General features: G+C 58.0%; 1 protein-coding gene across 1 annotated transcript in view; it reads right to left on the bottom strand.

The window, feature by feature from the left end:
- Positions 1-2,493: 2,493 nt before the first annotated feature.
- The window catches only part of STRN4 (striatin 4), a 27,721-nt gene continuing 14,329 nt past the window's right edge, over positions 2,494-15,885 (bottom strand). The window contains 12 exon segments of the mRNA XM_037818998.1: positions 2,494-3,327; positions 3,487-3,717; positions 5,250-5,336; positions 5,546-5,644; positions 6,077-6,217; positions 6,373-6,543; positions 7,745-7,866; positions 8,160-8,207; positions 8,305-8,480; positions 12,245-12,360; positions 12,694-12,807; positions 13,410-13,569. Coding sequence (XP_037674926.1) covers positions 3,548-3,717; positions 5,250-5,336; positions 5,546-5,644; positions 6,077-6,217; positions 6,373-6,543; positions 7,745-7,866; positions 8,160-8,207; positions 8,305-8,480; positions 12,245-12,360; positions 12,694-12,807; positions 13,410-13,569 — 1,404 coding nt within the window. The 3' untranslated portion in view covers positions 2,494-3,327; positions 3,487-3,547.

Raw genomic sequence — 15,885 nt, 5'->3', positions numbered from 1 at the left:
AGCGACGGCGCAATCGGCCAATCGGCGCGGGCCTCGGTGACGTCAGCGGGCGGGGGCGGTCCCGCCGAGGTGCCGGGGGCGGAAGGGGAGGGCGGGCGCGGCGCCTCTGAGTTGGGGGCGGAACCTCCCCGCCGGGGGCCGGGGCCCACGAAAGGTAGAGGCTGCGGGAAGGGTGGCGGGACCGATTCCGCCCCCCACGCATCCCGGTCTGGAGAGTTAACTTTTCCCTGCTCTGAAGAGGCAGGGACGAGCCACCCTCACCTCCGCCGCAGGTCGCGGGGGACGGGGCGGGGGAGGCGCCTGGCCCTTTAAGGAGGGGGCTCTGTCTCGCCAGGCTTGCATCCGGCCCACTGCAGGGGAAGGGGTGGAAAAATGGGCCGTGAAGTCTGGTCTGCTCCGTGGACTCGGTCTCCCCCTTCCCAGGGCGTCGCCCCTGCCCCCGGTGTACCCCAGCCCCGGCGAGGGGGGGAGGCAGAGAGCACCCCCAGCCCATTCTGTAGGTGGGAAGACCGAGGCCTCCAGATGGGACGATGGGCCTCGCCTTACTTCAGATCTGACTCCAGCGACCTTGGGCATGCCTGGGGCACTGACCCAAGTGGAGGAGCCAGGCCTGGGTTACCTGTGTGGGGTAGTCAGGTGGTAGGCAGGTGGGATGGGGGTGTAACTTTTTTCATCAGCTCCTGGGGAGCCTTTCTGATGGTTGGGAGCCAAAGGCCTGGGGGGGCATCTCTGGAAGGGCCCAGTTTGCACCCTGACAATTTCATAGATGGAGAACAGGCCCAGGACACAGACTACCTCATGGGAAAGAGTGTGTGTGTGTGTCTTTCTCCCTGTGTGGCGTTAAGTAGGTGGCTCCCCCTCTCTGAGGCTCAGTTTCCTCATTTGCTATATGGGATTGTGAAAACGGACTACCTCAGAGGGTTACTGTGGGTATGCGTGTGAATGGGGGCTGTCACTGTACTTTGATGAAGGATATTAAGAGGTGTGTGCCTCACACACCCAGGAGCTCGTGGGTGGGTATATTCATTCATTTCACCTACAAGTATCTATTGAGGGCCTGTTATGTCATAAAACACCTCTTCCAGCCCCTTCCCTAGCGATTCAGACTTGATTTCTCCTACCCAGTTAATAATAAAATAGCAGCTACCATTTGGTTTACATATAGGAAACTGCAGCTTGAAGGGCAAAATGACTTGTCCAAGATCACCAAGATTTGCTCCCAGGCCCACGCCCTTCAACGAGAGGTCAAGGCCCGGGTGTGAGCCCGAGGTATCTCAGAGATGGGCTGGCAGGGTGGCTGGGGTCCGGGGCTGCCTGGAGAGCCCCCCTTCCTGGTGCATGGCTGAAGTCGGTACAGTAGTGATTCCGTCACCACATCCGGGGGCTGGGGCTGGGGAAGGAAGGAAGTCTGAGGCTGGAGCGAAAACGCAAACCACCACCTGGGGAAGCTGTAGACCCAAAGGGTTGAAGGGGGGGAGAAGGCCACGTGGAGCCCACAGCCAGGCAGGCTCCTGCCAGTGTCACCTGAGGCCACCCGCCCGCCTGCACGCTTTTCCTGGATGGGCAGATGACTGTTGCAGTGAACTGCTAACGCTCCGAGTGTGCGGCTCTCAGGCCTCCTTCCGTCCTCGTGGGTTCACAAGGCTGTCGGGGGCCAGGCCTAGCTCTAGGCCCTGGGGACACAGTCCTTGCCACTAATGAGGTGGGCAGGAATGTCACCCCCAAAGTACAGAGGAAGCCGAGCCCAGGGAGTGCCAGGACTTGGCCTGGGACACCAGCGGGTAGAGGCATCTGGAAAATGGCTCAAGGGTCAGATGGGACTTGCTGGGGACCCTGGTCAAGCCCCTTGACCACCCCTGTCCTCCATCTCATCCTCTGCAAGGCGGGAATGTTGGCCCCTCTTGAGGTTGTGAGGTACAGTGAGCGGAGGGGGCAGCACAGGGCCTGGTGCCTGGTGGGCACAAAAGCAGTGCAGAGCCCCAGAGCAGGGAAGGGTTCCATAGGCTCCCGCTGTGAGGGATCCTTGGGGCTGGACAGACGCCCTCTTCCCTGCAGCCAGGAGCTCTGCCCCTGGCAAGTCCCAGGCTCTCCCTTCCTGCTCCACATGGGCTCAGGCCCGGGGGAGGGGGTAGGTACTCTGGGCACTGGCCTTTGCCCCCCATCACACACATGGGTGGACAGTCTTAAGCTGAAAGGTCACTTCACATCACCTGATTGTCAGGGCTCTGCCCCAACTGCTCTGTCCCTGGGGAGCGAGCCCTTAGGGACAGAAGGGAAGGGGGGAGATTCGGTCCTCTGCCCCCATTTCCGCCCCTCCACCCACACCCCACCCAAGCTCTGTGCCCCTCCTGCCCTACCACAAAACCCTAACCCGTCATATCCCCTCTCCAAACTCCACCCAATCCCAGCAAGGCCAGCTAATCCCTCCCCCAACAGTCCTTCTGCCACCCCCGCCAAAGTCCCCAGTTCCCCCAACAGTCAGCACCATCACCGTGTTACTCCAAAGGTTTATTGGGACAATCGTTCACATACAAGCCCAGGCGCGCGAGAGGAGGGCTTATAAACAGGACCCTGGAAGGGGTGGCGGGCACAGGGCGGAACCCAAACGAAGAGTGAAATAAATAGAGGAAGAAGGGGTCAGGAGGGGAGACGGACAGACTATCACACAGTGATAACAACCGGGGGGGGGGGCTCCATTAAAATCCCATTTATTTATACAGATATACAGGGAGTTACGGGGGACCCAGGGGCCTTGCTCCACCCTCCATGCCCCAAGGAAGGGCAAGAGAAGGACATCTCCCTCTGGGTGACCCCATGGGGGTCTGGGGGGCTGCCCTGGGAAAAGTGTTGGGGGGTCGGGGTGCTGGCCCTGAGGGCAGCCTCCTCTCCCCCAGGCAGTGACCGGCCCTGGAGGTGGAGTTAGTGTCTGGAAAGCAGTGTGGAGTGAATGGGCGGGGTTCTGGGGCGCTCCCCCTGAGGAGAGCCTGTGGCCCCCGGCTCCCTGGACTCCTCCCAGCACAGCTCCCACCCAGGTCCGAGAGGGTAGAGAGGAGGGGACAGCCTGGCACCTTCCGGCATCTTGGAAAAACTGATCCCCTAGGGCACCCAACTCTGGCTGTGCTGCTTGGAGAAGGCAACTCAGATAGAGGAGTGGGTGCCAGGGCAGGAAGAGAACCCCCCAGGCGATCCTCGAGGGGGGCGTCCTGAAGGAGGCCCGGGGCCAGCTGGCCGCTCCCGGTGCTGCTGGGGAGGGCGAGGCCTCGGGGGCGGGGCTTCCCAGGGAAAGGCCCCTAGCACCAGCAGGCTCCAGGGCAGGTGGGGAGTCACCTGCGGGGACAGGAGGAGGGTAGACTGGACCGCAGGCCCCCAGGGCTGAAAGAGTGCAGGAGGGCCCCGAGGGGTGAGGATACAGGGACGTCTCCCTCTGGGGCAGAGCCTCCCTCAGCCCCCCTCACCTGCAGAACCCCCGGGCCCAGCGCCCCTCACCTCAGGCCTACCTGCCGGCCCCACCCCCAGCCAGCGAGGGGGCCAGGGAGGGGCAGGGGTGTCATACGAAGACCTTGGCCAGGGCGTCGGCGCCCGCGCTGGCGATGAGGGCCTTGCTGGGGTGGCAGGCGACTGCGTGGATGGCCTCCTCGTGCTTCTTGCGGTGGGCCGTGATCTCCTGCACGCAGGTCTTGTTGTCCAGGCTCCACAGGCGCAGCGAGCAGTCGTGGCCTGCACGGGTGGGAGCAGAAGGGGCTGTCACTGAGAGCCAGACCCCTGCTGCTAGCTCACACCCCTTGCCCGTGAGCCCTCACTTGGCCTAGTCCAAGTCCTGGGGTGGGCTCAATTCTCTCCCGTCCCTCTGCCCAGTCACCTCCCGCCATCCGGCCCAAAGGAGAACCCTTCTCTGGGCCGTCCTCAGCCATCTCTCCAAGCACCAAATGGCTACTGAGCACCCACAGGGACCTGTAACTCTCCCTGCCCAAGGCACTGACATCCCAGCCAACGGCAGTGGCAGTACACAGGAAAACAGAATTAACAAACCATCCTGCTGAATAAGGAGCCCAGGGAGCATGAGGGGAAAGAACGGGCAGAGAAGGGGGTACAGGCAGAGGCTTCCAGGCAGCATGGCAGGCAGGACAGCCTTCCACGCCACAGAGCAAGAGGTGGCGAGGAGCAGGCTGCGGGAGTGTAAGCGGCGAGGAGGGGGCTGCAGGAGTGTGAGCAGAGGAGTGGGGAGCAGAGGTCAGAAAGAGGGCCCGGAGAGGACAGGCAGGGCCTTGGGGACTGTGGTGAGGGCTCTGGCTTTCAGTATGGTGACAGGGGAGCCACTGGAGGGACATGGCCAGATTCTGGCATCCCAAGGATCGAAGAGGGGGCCATGGGAGGCCAGGGAGGCTCACCTCTCTGAATTTTCAGTCACAGAAACAGCAACCGGGTTTGAGCCCTTTCTGTGGGGACCCCGGCCCTGCAGGAAATCTGCAGTGTGTGCTCTCCCTGAACCCTCAACAGTCCCGTTCTTCCGGGCCAGGCGGCCAACCCCAACAAGGATGGAGCACGGTGGGCTGGGCCCCTCACCCTCCCCATACCCACTGCTCGCCATGTGCACCCATGCATTCACGCACTCCCACAGGCACACACAGCACACACTTGCTCTCACCCACTCCCTCACTGACAGCCCGTCACAGGGTGGGGCCAGTGCTGGGCAGCGGAGGTGAGTGGAGGCCCCTCGCCCGGGCAGGGTCTGCTCTGGTCAGACTCACATCCCCCATCCCTGTGGGGAACTATGGACCCTTCTCCAGCCCTTCCCAAATCCCACTCCATCCCCTTCACGGCACCCTCCTCCACTGCCGGGCCTTAGTGCCCCTGTGCAGAGAGGGCAGGAGGGGCCGTGTGCTAAAAACCACCATGGGGCCTTAGAGTCAGATACGCCTGGGCTTCATTCCTGCAATCCACAAGGCAGTGACCAAGTTATGTACATCTCTGGGCCCCAGTTTCCCATCTGTAAAACTGCAGTAATAACAGCACCCACCTCACAGGGTTCTTAAAGATTCAATGAGGGGATGGAGGTGAAGTGCCCTGGCGGGGCTGGGTGCCCACATGGCTTTGCTTTAACTGCCCTCATGGTTCCTGTCTCTGAGAGGCCCCCCCACCTGGCCCCAGTCTCCCCCCACCCTCAGCCCCTGGCGAGCACAGTGAGCTCAACCCCACTGGGGACGGGGCATACCCTGGCTCCCTACGGGCTGGGGGAGGTCCCAACTTACTTCCCGACATCAGGAACACGCCATTGGGGTCCACAGCTAGGCAGGTGACTGCATCCAGGTGGGCGACCATGGAGTGCACAGATTTCCCTGAAGGGAGAGAAGGGGGTGATGGGTCATTTCTCCACTCCGGGCCTGGACGGGGAGGGTGAAGAACCAGAAGAGACACTCTGGAGCCCTGTGACGTGGAGAGCAGGTTTCTGCGGCCTGAGTCTGGACTACACCTCTTCCCATACGCACAACTGGCTGCGGTAGTGGTGGTGGTGGTGGTGGTGGGCAGCGGGAAGGCTGGGCCTCACCTGTCCGATTGTCCAGGAAACGGATGCCTCTGTCGTCGTGGGCAGTGATGGTGAGGGGCTGGGCTGGATGGCTCACCACCTGGTTGATCTGGGTGGGGCCTGGGAGGAAAAGGGGGCGAGGGAAGGCTTGTCAAGGGGAAAATCAGGGAGAACAGACAGAGGCAAGAGAACTCCACACCGTGCCTGATGTCAAGGTGAGCTGGGCACACTGGCTACTTCCTTTGCTGGGCCGTGGTGTTTCGTCTGTAACAAGGGCACGTGTGCCGTCTGGGGGTGGGGTGGTGTGTGAACAGGCATGAAGCCAGGCCCCCCAGGAGAGTCCAGGACATGCTCTCCCTCCTTTCAGCCCCCTAAGCCTTGTGGGGGCCCATCCTGCACCTTGTTTCCTCCCTGCTCAGGTCCAGTGGCAGCTCAGAGCCCCCAGTGTTAGGGGAACCCCTCCAGCTGCCTGGGCGTCAGCTCACCGGGGCTGTGGAGGCATTCAGATCCCCCTCCCCACCGAGCACCCCCAGCCCTCAGGGTCCCCCTTACCGCTGCTCCCCCGGGACTCCAGCGTGAGGAGGGCGCTGCCAGCCTCCAGGTCATACAGGACTGTGTCACCAGAGCGGAAGGCGGCCACAACGTGGGCAGGCTCGGTGCTGGTGAAGGCCACTGAGGTGGGGGTCCCGTGCTCTGAGGGTGGAGGGAGAAAAGGCTGCCGCCCGGACCCATCCCTGCCCCGGGGGTGGGAGGCCAGGGGTCGGGAAGCCTGGGTCTCCCCAGGACTCCCGCTCTCCCGCCTCTGCTCTTACTGCTCCTGTGGGGGATGTCAGGCCCCCTGCACTCACCACTGGCTGAGGGGAAGGTACAGAGGCAGTTTGCGCTGCTGCTGCTGGGGTCCCAGATGCGGACGGTGCCGTCGGCGGAGCAGGAGGCCAGGCGCTGGGAGGCGGGGCTGAAGGCCAGGCCCCACACGGCGTCCCCGTGGCCCTCCAGGACGTGGCTCAGCACACTCGGGTCTGGACCCGCCACAGGGAAGAAACAAGCTGTGTCAGGGCCGCCAGCCCCTGCACCCAGCCCTGTCCTGGGCAGCCCAGAGCACCAGCTCTCACAGAGACCCTGGCGACTAGGCTGGCACCACCCGTTCATCCATCTGTTCACGCACAGATCACCGTCTCCCCTGAGTCTTTCCCACTATGCCCTGCACCCAGTGGCTGCTCACACTCAGCTCGCCAGCTCTTCTGGGCAGATTTCAGGGCCCTGAAGGCACCCCAGAATGGAAGCTCCAGAGGGCAGGGATTTCTCCATCACTGCTGCCTCCCCAGGACCAGAATAATGCCTGGCACAAAGTGGGTGCTCAATGCATGACTTTCAGAAAGAAGGTGAGGTAAGGAGGAACGATGGCAGCTCAGGGGTCCGGAGGCCCTTCCCAGCCTGGCGTCTGCCTCACCAGTCAGCCCGCCCCTGCCCCCACCCAATGCACCAACCATGCCTGGTCTCTCCAACTGCTTCAGGTGGCTCTGGCCTGAGCCCCACTGACACCCAGTGTGTGCGGCTTGCTTGGCCAACAGCACATACTGCCTGGGACTGACCCCTGACCTTTCACAGGGCAAGGCTGTTCTTCCAGAAAATGGTAGGTTCTTTCAACAGAGGCACAGGCCTTTAAATTCTTACCTGACACAATGGAGCACCAGGCCATGTGTGTGATCAGAGGATTATCAACAGAGGAGTCAGAGGCAGGGGAATAGAAGCCGACAGGGACAGGGGGTCACCTCCCTACTTTACAGCTCAAAAAAAAGCTCCCCCAAGGACAAGTCCCCAACTCCCTACAACCTGGCCCAGTACCTTCTCCCATCTCACCTTTCCTACCTCCTCTTCATGAACCTCCTCCACTTCCAGCACACAGAATTCCTGGTTAACCCCTGGCTGCACTGTGCTATCAGCAGGAGACCTGGCATGTCCTGGTCCCCTACCCAGGATGCCCTGACATGGCCTTCCAAACAGCCAACACTTGAAAGTCGGCTCAACCATCACTGACTTTGTGCAGTACTCCCCACCTGCCCTCAGCCCTGCCTCCTGAACCAGGCTGCGAGCCCCTTCCTCTGCCCTCCCAGGACTTCACAGAGCTGGCACGGTGGGGAGGCACTCTGGGCCCTGAAGCATGAAGAGGGCCCTGGGGCCAATGGGAGGGAAAGGGGGACGGGGCAGACCCATCCTCACCGTAGCCATCATAGGGGTCCATGTCGAGGTCTGGAATCTTCCAGCTGTGGATACGGGCATCTGCCCCACCACTGTAACAGTATTCGCTGTTGCTGCCCATGGCCACCGCCAACACAGGGCCCCTGGAGGGTAAAAAGGTGAGTGGAGGGGAGACACAAAAAGTTCAGAGCCCCTCCCCTACCCCAACTCCCAAGGGGCCAGGAAGTTGTCTACTAGCATTTCTCAAGGACGGCCAAAAGGGATTGAGCACTGGGGCTCTGGCTGTGCCACCCAGGAAAGCTGCCCACCCGCACCCATCCTTGTTTCCTCCTCTCACAGGCTGTGGTGAGAGGTGGATGCCAGGGCCACTGAAGTCTGCAGAACACAAGGAGCGGGGTGTGGCCCTGGCCTGCCTCCTGCTCTCCAGCCCTCCTACCTGTGAGCCCGGAAGGCATGGATCGGTTCCACATCTAGCGCAGCATTCCTATGGGAGACAGATGGGCAGGGTGTCACTGAAACCCCCTCACCCCAGTCCCTTGGGCCCAGATGCCCCATCCCACCCCATCTGGGGCCGCCCTCACTTCTTGGCTGTGACTGCCTTCTGTAGGTTCCAGAGCTTGAGCGTGCCGTCCTCAGAAGCGGTGAGCAGAGCCGACTGGCTGTGGTGGAAAGCCAGGGAGCGGATGCCGTCGTAGTGAGAGCGGAGGGTGAATTTAGGGTTCCATGTCTTCTTAAAGGCATCTTTGCTGTCAGACAGCTGGGGTGGGGGGGCTGCCTCAGTGGCAGTCATGCAGACACTGCCACCCCGACTTCAAGGGCTCTCCCCTTCCCCACCCAGACCCACAGAGAATTCCCCTGCGGACTCAGCCTCCAGCCAGGGCTGCTCTCCCCGTGCCCTCTTTGCCGGGTGGTCCCCTCACTCATTCAACAAGATCCTACAGGGCGTCAGGAATGGGGCCAGGCACTGGGGAGACAAAGGAGAGCCTGAGCCCTCGGGAGCTCGCAGCTCAGAGAGGGGCAAGAGGTCATCTCACAAGTGCATAGGAAAGTGAAAATGCAGCCTGGCCTCCAGTATGGAGGTCACTAGGGCTTTCCTGAGGAAGTGATGTGTGAACCAACTTCTGAAAAATGAACAGGAGTTATCTGGAGGAGAGGAGGGGGACTAGGAAGGAAACTGCATGTATGGAGGTCCTGAGGCAGGAGGAGCCAGGGCAGAAGGAGAGTCTGAAAGGAAGCCAGCGCAGCTGGACTGCAGAAAGCAGGGGGACACTGGCAGAAGATGAGGCCAGAAGGGTCGGAAGGAGGCAAATGGTAAGCCACAGGCAGGAATCTGCATTTCATCTTTTAAAAAAAGCCAAAGAGAAATAGGAAGCCATGGAAGGGTTTAGAGCAAAGGAATGATGCGGCTTGCTCTGGCTGGCCCATGTGCAACTCAGACGAGGGGAAGGTAAGAGTGGCTGCAGCTGTATTAGCAGAGGTAAAGATTACAGCTCCATAATAACAAGACAACAACTCCATTTTAAAATGGACAAAAGATCTGAATAGATAGTTCTTCAGAGCAAGTATACAGATGGCCAATAAGCACATGAAAAAATGCTCAACATCATCAGCCATCAGGGAAATGCAAATTAAAATCACAGTGACACAAAAGTGAAGCCTAAAGTAAACTAGGGACTATGGTGAATAATATAATCATCATTGTTATGTTTTATCAATTGTAACAAAGGTACTACACTCAAGCAAAATGTTAATAATAGGGAAAACTGTGTGGATAGGTTGGGGGGTGGATATGGGAAATTTGCATGTTCAGAATGATTTCTCTGTAAACCTACAACTGCTCTAATAAAAATAAATCACAATGAGATACTACTTCACACCCACTGTGAGGTCTATGATAAAAAAGATGGATGGTAACAAGTGTTGGTGAGAATATGGAGAAACTGGAACCCCCAAATGCACTGCTGGTGGGAATGTCAGATGGGGCAGCCGCTTTGAAAAACAGTCTGGAAGTTCATCAAACAAATAAACATAGTCACCATATGATCCAGCAATTCCACTCCTAGATATATAAGCAAGAAGACTGAAAACACGTTCACTTAAAAACTTGTACATGAGTGTTCATAACAGCATTACTCCTAAGAGCCAAATAAATCAAATAAATGAAATTTGGTATATCCAGATATTGGAATATTATTTGGCAATAAAAAGGAATGGAAGTCCTTCCTCCAAGTCCTCCGTACACAAACACACACACACACTACATATGTAAGCACATACCTACACACACACACACCTTTGTGTGTACATTCTTATTTTGTAAAGCCATGCAAAAACTTTTACAAAACTTTCCTATTTTTAAACCTGTAATGTGGCATTGTTAGTAATAGCAATTCTTCTAAAAAAAATAAATTAAAAATCAGATTAAAAAAATCACAAAACCTCAAGCTTGGTAGGACTTCTTTCCAGCACTTATCACAATTGTAATTATCTATGTGCAAGTACTTTGTTAACGTTTTTCCCTCCAGCCAGACTCACATCCCCCAAGGGCAGGGCGACGTGCCATTTTCACTACTATACAGTGCCTGGCACAGTGCTGAACTCAGTATATGCTCAAAAAAATAGGTGCTGAATTAAAAAAAAGAAAAAAGGCACAGAGCACTGCTACATGCTGCAACATGGATGAACCTTGAAAAATGATGCCAAGTGAAAGAAGCCAGTCACAGAAGCCCAAGAGCCTAAGATTCCATTTACATGAAATGTCCAGGACAGCAAATCCCCAGAGAGCGAGCAGAATGGCGGCTGCCCGGGCTGGGAGGGGGAGGCAGAAATGGGGGTGCTGCTCATGGGTGGGGCTTGCTTTTTCAGGTGATGAAACTAAAATGGATTGTGGTAATGGCAGCACAACTCTGTGAATATACTAAAAACCACTGAATTGTACACTTTAAATGGCTGAATTGTGCGGTTTATGAATCGTTACTGAGTAGAGGTTAGTGGTTGCCTAGGGCTGGGGGAGGAGCAGGGAGTTGGAGACGAAGGCTGGGGGGGGGTTGTCTTTTCTTCTTTTTTCCTTTTCTTTTTAAAAACAGTGGTAAAATACATATATCATAAAAATCATCTTAACCATTCGGTGAGCACGCTGTGACGTGAAGCCCACTGACAATACTGCATGACTCACCCATGTCCACATTATTTTCATCTTCCCGAAGGGAAACTCAAAGGCATTCAGCAGGAACTTCCCATGTCCCCTCCTCCCACCCTCGGTAACCCCTACTCAGCTTTCAGTCTCCAAGAATTTGCTAATTCTAACTATTCATATGAGATTAATCATACGATATTTGTCCTTTTGTGGGAGGTTTCTCCTGGGGTGATAAAAGTATTCTTAAATCAGTCATAGTGAAGGACGTACCAGAAACCATTGGGTTGTACACTTTAAATGGATGAACTATATGGTATGCAAATTCTATCTCAATAAATCTGTCTTTAAAAGAAAGAGTGACTGCAGAGAAATAAGTTAGGCGGCCACGAGGGCGCCCCAGGGAGAGACGGCGGCACTGAGACCAGAGGCCTGTAGCAGGGCTGGTGGAGCCACGAGCACGTGTGAGGAGACAAAGCCGGAAGGACCGACTGCGCAGCCCTGACGGACGGAGGGAAGGAGGGTGGAGCTGCCCACTGGGCTGGGAGCCCAGGGAGGGCCAGGCTGGGGAAGGTTCCCACTGACGACCCCTCAGCCTGCTGCAGCACCCCCCCCAATACCCCCGGCTCAACGGTCACTTCCACCAGGTTCTTGAGGCCAGGGGACCGGCCGTCACTTGGCACCCGCTGCCTCCTAGGGTCAAGCTCGGACCATCCTCCCTCACGCCCTGGAGGGGAGAGCAGAGCCCTCCTGGCATCCACAGTTCCCTCCGCCCTCACCAGGGTCACCAATCACTGGGGGCCCGCTAAAAGTGGCAGTCGACTGCATGGGCAGAGGCACCCCCCGCCCCCAAGGATCCTCAGAAGGCTCAGTGCTGGCCATGAGGACACCTTCCCCTCCAGCCCCAATTGCCCCATCAGCCCCATTCACGGCCGACTCGCCTGCCTTTGGTTTTTGACTTGAGGCCACCTCCCCAGCTCCCCCATCAATCCTCCGGGTTTGCCATCTTCCTGCACCCCAAATCCTGCCTTCAATGTTCAGCTCAACCCCCCTCCTTCACAGAGACCTATCTCCCCAGCACGGCTGCCAGTCTGCAGAGCCCACTCCTCCTGGGATGCCTCGGCCTGGGGGTGCTCCCTGGACCTGCCGTGTGCCGGGGCAGGAGGGAGCCTTGAGGGCAGGAGGCGCTCGGCGCAGGGGTTAGCAGGCAGGCTCCAGCATCTTCCAGGCCCTGAGCCTCTGTAACCCCGCTCAGGTCCCCCACCCGCCTGCACCTGCACCCCTCTGTAAAACGGAGGCTGCCAAATGAGCAAGTCCAATCCTCAGGCGCGGGAGCCTGAGCACCAGGCCTGGCCCAGCAGAGGGTGGGGGACACTCCGTGAACTTACATCACAGCTGAGGTCGTTGTCGTTGGTGACGGTGAGATCTGCCAAGTCCCCCAGGCTCACCTCCCCGCCCCCGATAGTGTCCATGATGAAAACGTCTGAGGAGAAGCCAAAGGAACCTGGTAGGGGGAGGGGAGGGTGGGGGCAGAGAGGGGCAGGGAGAGAGAGAAAGACAGAGAGAGGCCGAGAGAGAGATAAGGAGTGCGAAAGAGAGACAGGGAGAGGACAAGATCAAGAATCACAGCTGGAAAGAAAGAGACACAGAGAGACCGACAGACAGGGCAGGACACAAAAAGAGAGGGAGACAGAGACAGACGAACGTTTGGGACAGGGAGGCTGCAGGCTAGAGGCCGGGCCTCGACACTGAGGACACAGAAGCTCTGGGCTTAGCTCTGCAGCCTCCCTCTGCTGTGGCCCCACGGGACTGGGGTGGGGGTGGGAGAGCCTCTTACCTTCATGTGGCCGGGGCTGGGGGGTGCTGGGAGGCGGGCCAGTCACTTTGGGAGGCAGCCCATCCACATCCCGCAGGTCTGCCAAAATCCCCTGGAGTTTGACCCGGCGGCTTTCTGGAGGGAGGAGAGCATAGGATCACCCAGCAGTTTCTAGCTGGCCACAGGCAGGCAGTGCCTTCCTGCCACCTGCAGCCCCTCCTGCCAGTGCAGGGCTGGGGAAGCCAGGGCCTCAGGGAGCACTGGGCTCCAGGTAAGGATGGGGACAAGCAGAGGAGGCAGAGACTGAGCTACGACCACCTGGAGCCTGGGGCCAGCTGTTCCCCCTGCCTGGGCCTCAGAGTGCCCGGCCATGCCACATGCCTCCTTTGGCCCTCCTGGCGGGGGGACACAGTGTTGCCCCGCGTGTTCTCCCCCACTGTTCTGGTCCCTCCTTGAAGGGACGCCGTGGAGGGTGGAGGCTCTGCTTCAGGAAGGGCTGGGCCTAACTGCGACCCATGGGGACTTTCCAGGGAAGGGGTGAGGGGCCTGATGACCCTGGCGCAGGCCTCCTGCTCTCCGCAGCCGCTGTCCTCTCAGGAAGTGTATCCGTCCGGTGGAGAGGCCCTGGGGCGGGAAGCAGCTGCGGGGGCTCTGTGTGGAAGGGGTAGGACCCAGGGCCTGCCCCTCACCCTGGGAGGACAGGCAAGCAGAGGCCGGCTAGCAAGTCCTCAACTCACCCAGCTCGTGGTGGCTCCCATCTCCAGTGCAGCGCCGAGGGTCTGGAGACCCTTCCCCATCCTCCCCTGAGCCCAGGAAATCAAACTCGTTGATAGCATCCTCTGAGTCATCCTCCTCGTCCTCATCCTCCATCTCGGGCGCCAGGGCCTTGGAGGGGAGCTGGCCACAGAGAAACCAGGCAGGTCAGTGGGGCTCCTGTCCAGAGACCCAAACTGCCCCTCTCTGGGAACAGCTAAGCCAGGGCCCGGCCCTCTGGCCCACCCCGCCTGGGCCCATGGGCACCAGCCACCAGCCGGGGTTCCTCCCCGAGCGCTGCACATGGCCGGCTGTGCTCCCCCTGCTGGGGGCCCGCGGAGGCTCCCACCACAGGGGCAAGGACGGTGCTCCCCCAGCACCCCCACCCCCGGCTCTGACTCAGGATCTTCCCACCCCCCAGCACAGCATCTGTTGTGAAGAAAAGTTGGAAAATAGTACACCCTCTTTGTGGGGGAGAAGGGATGTATCTTTGCGTCTACGTGTGGAATTGAGGGTGGGAGGCACACAAAGTGGGAAGAGCAGGCTCCGGAATTCCAGCACAGGCATAAGAGTAATAACAAAAATCAACACTTAGCCTACCTTCCTGCCAGCGTTTGCAGTGGTTAGACCCACTGAATAAGCTTTGTAGCCACGATTTCACTTAATCCCCAGCCACCCTGCGAACTGTTACTGTGCTACGGAATCAGTATTCCCTCATCACAGGTGAGGGAACGGGAGCAGAGCGAGACCATGGCCCAAAGTCACCAAATCCCAGCAATTCCTCTGCGGTGGGACAGTACTTGGGGTTCTCAAGTCTTCCTTGTAGCATTCCACATCGGCTGGATGTCCTTTCTTATATGATAAGCACCTACTACTTTTAGAATGACAGGAAACAATGAAGTTCATTCTATTCTGGGAAAAGAGAGAAAAGCCTAGAAAAAGACTACTGAGTCTGCTGGGGGCTCTAATCCAGCAGCCTTAATACACCACCTGGATTTGTTTTCCTAATTCATCCTCGACTTGTGGATTTAGGAGAAGCACCATACCTGTATTACCTTTTACACAGAGCATGAGAGGTTAGCGATACAATTACTTCTTGAATACGCACTATCTATCCGGCTGTTCTGTAAACCTCATGAGTTTACATCAAGTCCCAGCCAGGGCTTGAGCTCTCGGAACCACAGACCCCACTTTATAAATGGCTTAAGGGATTTTCAAAATGATCAATGCTGATACCTCCGACTTCTGCCTTAAGTGCCGGTTTAATCCCTCCCCACTACAGCCTTCTCCCTCCTCTGCCTGCCCCCGGGCACCCAAGGGGCCAGCCTTGGCCAGCCAAGCAAGCTGAGTCCACAGGGCACAAATTTTGGAGGCAAAACTTCTCAGGCATCTGTGAGGGGACAGTCTCTGGCCTGCAAGGGGGGACCAGGGGAATGGGACATGTGTGCCTTTGTGCTCCTTTCCAGGAGAAGATCCAGGGTCAAGGTCTAGACAGAACACAGAGGCAACAGCTGGGCTGGGGTGTGTGAACCTGTAACAGCTGCTCTGAAGCCTCCATGAGTGCAGGGCCTCGTCCACTTGCACTCCACAATCACATCTGATGCTATTAGTCCTAGAGCATCACGGACGCTGCAGAGAGTAGTCAGTCCTAGACAGTACTAGACACTGCTCAGTCACCCTAGCTGACGTCTCTTGAGCTCCGAGAGGGTGTCAGCCCCCGTGAGCCCAGGGCTTTTCATGCATGAACACATTTTAATTTAATGTTCAACTACCCAAAGAGCCAGAGACTATTACCCTTATTTTATGGGTTAGAAAACTGAAACTAAGACAAAGAAAATTCCGTGCCCAAAGTCTCATGGCTGGCCCAGTGGCAAGGACAGGTCTTTCAGGACTGAGGCCTCACTGTAGGCTTGCTGTGTGGAACCGGAGGGCCAGATGCACTGCCACAGAGGAGAGGTGGGGGACATGTGGGGACAGATGCAAAGGACTAGGGGAGGGTGAAAACTAAGGAAGAGGCAACATACAAGGTCAGGTTTGAAAGGAGTAAAAGTTGCACTAAATGGGGGTCAGGTATTCTAGACATGGGGACCTAAGTTAGAGACCCACAGACATGAAGACAGCCAGGTTTTCTTTGGACCCCTCTTCTGGTGCTGACTGGGGCAGGACCCTGTGCTGAGGTGTGCTGGGGACGGCAGAGACAGAACAAAGACCCAGACAGACCGGCCCCTCACTGGGCTGGAGGTGGTGGTGGAGACACAGACTGACAGCACTGGGAAGGACCCAGAGTGCTCAGGGTTGGGGGGTAAGAGATCACGGGCTGCAGGAGCCCCAAGAAGGCCTCTGTCCTTGTGGGGTGAAGGAGGAGCAGAGGGATGGTCAGGGAAGACTTCCTAGAATCTGCAGGAGGAAGGAAAGGAGGTCCCACGCAGAGGGACCCACCGACAGGAAGGCTGGAGGTTA

This window comes from Choloepus didactylus, chromosome 27, assembly GCF_015220235.1.
Source record: "Choloepus didactylus isolate mChoDid1 chromosome 27, mChoDid1.pri, whole genome shotgun sequence".
Classification (NCBI taxonomy): domain Eukaryota; kingdom Metazoa; phylum Chordata; class Mammalia; order Pilosa; family Megalonychidae; genus Choloepus; species Choloepus didactylus.
The sequence above is the reverse complement of the archived record's forward strand: the minus strand, read 5'-3'. Positions and strand labels throughout refer to the sequence as shown.